General features: G+C 42.2%; 1 protein-coding gene across 2 annotated transcripts in view; it reads right to left on the bottom strand.

The window, feature by feature from the left end:
- The window catches only part of STOX1 (storkhead box 1), a 113,581-nt gene that overhangs the window by 101,270 nt on the left and 6,724 nt on the right, over window positions 1-5,587 (bottom strand). The window contains exon 3 of one of the 2 annotated variants that reach the window (XM_011927009.1): window positions 2,637-2,821. In XM_011927009.1, the coding sequence (XP_011782399.1) occupies window positions 2,674-2,821 (148 nt within the window). In that variant the 3' untranslated portion in view covers window positions 2,637-2,673. Of the gene's footprint in view, window positions 1-2,357; window positions 2,822-5,587 lie in introns of those variants that run through there. The other variant, XM_011927016.1, reaches the window with a different exon arrangement.

The raw sequence follows: 5,587 nt of genomic DNA, 5'->3' as shown, positions 1-5,587 counted from the left end.
GGGCGACAGAGCGAGACTCTGTCTCAAAAAAAAAAAAAAACAAAAAACAAAAACAAAAAAAAAACAGGCAGAGTGTCATAATGCATCCAGTGGCAAAATTAGATGGACTTCATTAGTTGTGCAACATGGCAAAACCCCATCTCCCAAAAAAACAAATAAAAAACCTTACAGTTGGAAGAATTCTTCAAAATCATATAGTTCAGCCAGCCAGTTAAACTAAATTCTGGAAATTGCTCTGCAACATATCAGTAAAGGGATCACCAAGCTTCTGCTCAAATGCCCTAAACAATGGGAAATTCATTCTTTTCCAAAGCTGCCTACTTCATCTTCAGACAGCTTTGTGTAATAGAAAATTCTGCCAGGCACAGTGGCTCACACCTGTAATTCCAGTACTTTGGGAGGCCCAGGTGGGAGGATTGCTTGAGGACAGGAGTTCAAGAACAGCCTGGCCAACATAGTGAGATCCTGTCTCTACAAATAATAAAATTAGACAAGCCTGGTGGCTTATGCCGATAGTCCCAGCTACTCGGGGGGTAAAGTGGAAGGATCACTTGAGTCCAAGAGGTCGAGGCTGCAGTGTGCTGTGATTACACCACTGTACTCCAGCCTAAGTGACAGAGACCCTGTCTCAAAATAAATTTTTTTTCATTGTTAAAATACTTCTCTTAACCTCCATTCACTGGTGGTGATTCCATGCTGTAAGGCCCCCTAAAACAATACTCTCACCTCTACTTCCCCTACAAGTCTTTTCTATTCCAGATTATCCACCTCTCTTGGTACTTGCAGCAGGGTTTACACTGTCGTTGTGACAATCTTGTCAAAATGCAATGGTATGTCAGTCAATTGGGGTCCACTGAAAACTAGTAGTCAAGAGTGAGTGGTCTGACCACTGCAAAAGAGAGCAGTGAATGCAAAAGAGAGCAGTGAATGTCATTTGCTCTTCCACAGGGACTGCACAAAGTTATCCAGTGCTGGGCATCTCTCTGGACTTCATTGTTGTCACTATGATGAGCGTCAGAAAGAGACACTCTCCAATTATTCAATCATTCACGCCTGTAATTCCAGCACCTTGGAAGCCGAGGCAGGCGAATCACGAGGTCAGGAGTTCGAAACTAGCCTGGCCAACATAGTGAAACCCCATCTCTACTAAAAATACAAAAAATTAGCTGGGTGTGGTGGTGTACACCTGTAATCCCAGCTACTCAGGAGGCTGAGGCAGGAGAACTGCTTGAACCTGGGAGGAGGAGGTTGCATTAAACTGAGATTATGCCATTGCACTGCAGCCCTGGTGACAGTGCAAGATTCTATCTCAAAAAAAAAAAAAAAAGAAAGAAAGAGAAGAAAAAAAAAGAAAAAACATTCCCTCCACCATAAATTAGCACCATCACCTTCTCGACATGCTGAAACCAGTCTTGATTGCTCCATGTTCCCCAAACCCAAGAATTGACCATTCCACTACTTGGTCTGAAAAGGCTTAACAGAGAAAATTCTAGGTCTTACCATGAGTGGAAATGGACCAAAATGCAGATGAATTGCTAAATGTCTACCAGACTCCTTCCACCTTTCTCTAAACCTCTCATTCAGAACTTCCCTTTTACTCCCAAGCCATTCGGTAACCATTCTGCTTCCCTTCTATCTCCACAATCTGACTTCTCACTGCCATCTATAAAGAAGGCCTGCGCCAGGTGCGTTGGCTCATGCCTGTAATCCCAACACTTTAAGAGGCTGAGGTGGGTGGATCACGAGGTCAGGAGATCGAGATTATCCTGGCTAACATGGTGAAACCTGTCTCTACTAAAAATACAAAAAATTAGCTGGGCGTGGTGGCATGCGCCTGTAGTCCCAGCTACTGGGAAGGCTGAGGCAGGAGAATCACTTGAACCTGGGAGGCAGAGGTTGCAGTGAGCCGAGATTGTGTCACTGCATTCCAGCCTGGGCAACAAAGCAAGACTCCGTCTCAAAAAGAAGTCCTGAAATGTAGGGAGGAACCAGAGGAATAGTAGTACAGTCAGATGCCTCTTGCCACAGGAATTTTTGACAATGTCAGTCACATTGGGAACAATTTGTTCATGTCCAAGCTGGTCAAAGAGAAGACCCTGGGCAGCAATGATTAAAGGAATTCTTGTTGCAGAGTAGCCAACACATTTATGTAAATTCTTTCTTGGTAATGATAAAGAGTTAGGGTTGCATAGAAGCAGCAACAAATACTGCTGCCTTGCAGCAGACACTGTTTTCTTGCAACAGACACTGCTTCAACACACACAGTTTTCTGATTTTGTGTTGAAATCTGGTGAGATCCACTTAACTTAGAACTCAATATTACTGTAGGTTAAAAAAAAAACACTCACTACAGGAAGTAAATTAACATTCTATATATTTGAGAATGTCTAAAAATTCAAGTTAATTACAATTGGAAGGGGATCAATAATTCCACTTTTTAATTGAAAATAATCTATATGCTCCCAATAAATGGATAGTAAAATAAGCTTCCAAAAGCCTTAAGATACCAAAAAAGGAAAAAAAGCCAGTAATTAGAACAAAATATGTAATGTGGTTAATAGCATAGATAGGCTTGCCTTTAGACAATTATATACTCAATTCTTATATGATTGAAAGATTATGTAGTAATGCTGTACCTTTTTACAAAGAAAAAAATAGGTTTCCAAAAGAAAATTAAACATTTATGACTGGAGTTAGCGGTAGTAAGGAATTGGATGTGAGTGGCTGACTGTTCTTTGTGCCTTCAACGTTTTGCAGAAAATTCTGTCTTCTTTTTAGTCCATTCAAAATGACTGAATTATTAGATCCCAGACTCTGTGTCCTAAAGATATTAAAAATAACAGAATTATTGGCTTCAAAGGGAACTTGAATTTCTAACCAAGGCATTATACTTTCATTTGATACTTTGAAGTAGTACATTTACTAATACGAAGATACACTTATCAAATAAGTTAACTTTTCAAAATCCAAAGTGCTGTTTACATTTTAAAGGCTTCACAATAGCACCTCAATTATTTGACAGCTGCCTTCCAAGAAGTTTATATTTTCTGAACAACGTCTGTTCTCAGATCCAGTATCAAGTATATTCTAGTCAGAAACAGTAAGTTCCCTGAAAAACTTACATACATCTGAAGTGGCCAATATCTTCCTGTGAAATTTGTCACTTTTGTGAGAAATCGTATGGAAGAGAAAAGCAAATTATTATATTTTTAATAGACAACGTTCTTTTCTAGGAGGTATAAGCTATATCAGTCCATTATCTAACACATATGTTTTGCTTCAGCTAACACAATACTGTTTGGTAGGGTGGGCGCAGTGGCTCATGCCTGTAATCCCAGCACTTCAGGAGGCCAAAGCAGGCAGATCACTTGAGGCCAGGAGTTTGAGACTAGCCTGGCCGACATGGTGAAATGCTGTCTCTACTAAAAATACAAAAATTAGCTAGGCATGGTGGTGCACACCTGTAATCTCAGCTACTCGTGAGACTGAGGCATTAGAATCTCTTGGACCCGTGATGCAGAAGTTGCACTGAGCCAAGATCACACCCACTACGCTCTAGCCTGGGCAACAGAGCAAGACTCTGTCTCAAAAAAAAAAAAGAAAAAAAAGAAAAGATCTTGTATCCCCAATAAAGAAGTAATATGTTTTTAAAATATAGATTTCTAGGAACATATCCTAAGAAAAAACTCAGAAATGCCCACAAACATTTTTATGTAAAAATAACTCACTGCAGGTTGATTTATTAATAACAAAAAATTGGGAATGATCTAAATGTCAAAGAAAGGAAAACAGGCTGGGCACAGTGGCTCATGCCTATAACCCTAGCACTTTAAGAGGCCAAGATAGGAGAATTGCTTGAGCCCAGGAGTTTGAGACCAGCCTGGACAACATAGTGAGACCTCATTCGTATAAAATAAGAAGCAGCAGCAGCAGCTGGGTGTGGTGGTGCATGCCTGTGGTCCCAGCTACACAGGAGGCTGATTTGCTTGAGACCAGGAGGTCAAGGCTATAGAGAGCCCTGATTGAACCAGTGTACTCTATCCTGGGCACCAGTGTGAGATCTTGTCTCTAAAAAAAGAAAAAATAAAGGAAAATAATAGTCAGTCTGTCTGTCTGTCTGTCTATCTATCTATCTATCTATCTATCTATCTATCTATCTATCTATCGAGAGAGCCACATAACAGAATGCTAAACAGCCATTAAAAAGAACAAGCTTGTGGCTCATGCCTGTAATCCCAGCCAAGGTGGGTGGATCACTTGAGGCCAGGGAGGCCAAGGTGGGCGGATCACTTGAGGCCAGGAGTTCGAGACCAGCCTGGCCAACAAGGTAAAACCTCATCTCTGCTAAAAAAACAAAAACCAAAAAACAAAACACACACACACACACACACACACACACACACACACACACACACACACACAAAATAGCTGGGCGTGGTGGCTCATGCCTGTAGTCCCAGCTACTCGGGAGGCTGAGGCAAGAAAAAAAAGGCTTGAGGCTAGGTGCAGTGGCTCATGCCTATAATCCCAGCACTCTGGAGGCTGAGACGAGTGGATCACCTGAGGTCAGGAGTTCGAGAACAGCCTGGACAACATGGTGAAATCCTATCTCTAATAAAAACACAAAAATTAGCTGGGCGTGGGGGTACATGTCTGTAATCCCAGCTATTTGGGAGACTGAGGCATGAGAATTGTTTGAACCCAGGAGGCAGAGGTTGCAGTCAGCTGAGATCGCGCCACTGCACTCCAGCCTGGGTGACAGAGCAAACTACATCTCAAAAAACAAACAAACAAACACCAAGCTTAAGCTACATTTATCAATAACAGGATGTACATAAGTTACATGAAAAAAGAAAGCCATGGCTCTGTATGATTTGTTGTTAAAAATACTTTTATTAAGCCCTGGTACAGTGGCTCACGCCTGCAATCCCAAAACTGGGAGGCCAAGGCAAGAGGATCGTTGAATCCAGGAGTTCGAGGCCAGCCTGGGCAACATAGCAATATATTGTCTCTACAAAAAAACTTTTTTACACTTGATCTTAGCCAAAAGGCTGAGAAGCGATCAAAAAAGCTTTTTTAATTAGCCTGATGGCCGGTGTGGTGGGTCATGCCTGTAATCCCAGCACTTTGGGAGACTGAAGTAGGAGAATCCCTTGAGCCCAGGAGTTTGAGACCAGACTGGCTAATACTGTGAAACCTCATCACTACAAAAAATTAGCTGGACATGGGAGCATGTGCCTATAGTCCAAGCTACTCCAGAGGCTGAGGTTGGGGGATGGCTTGAGCCCAGGAGGTCTAGGCTGCAGTGAGCTAAGATTGTGTCATTGCAGTCCAGCTGGGTGACAGAGTGCAACCCTGTCTCAAAGAAAAAACAACAACAGAGCAACTTACAAATGCATAGAAAAAAGTGCAGGGCCAGCCAGGCTCAGTGGTGGGCCAGCCAGGCCCAGTGGCTTACACCTGTAATCCCAGCCCTTTGGGAGGCCGAAGCAGGTGGATCACTTGAGCCCAGGAGTTTGAGACCAACCAGCCTGAGCAACAAGGAGAAACCCCATCTCTTCAAAAAAAAAAAAAAAAAAATTAGCCA

This window comes from Colobus angolensis, unplaced genomic scaffold (genome assembly GCF_000951035.1).
Source record: "Colobus angolensis palliatus isolate OR3802 unplaced genomic scaffold, Cang.pa_1.0 Scaffold12, whole genome shotgun sequence".
NCBI lineage: Eukaryota > Metazoa > Chordata > Mammalia > Primates > Cercopithecidae > Colobus > Colobus angolensis.
This window is presented reverse-complemented; position numbering and strand designations above follow the sequence as displayed.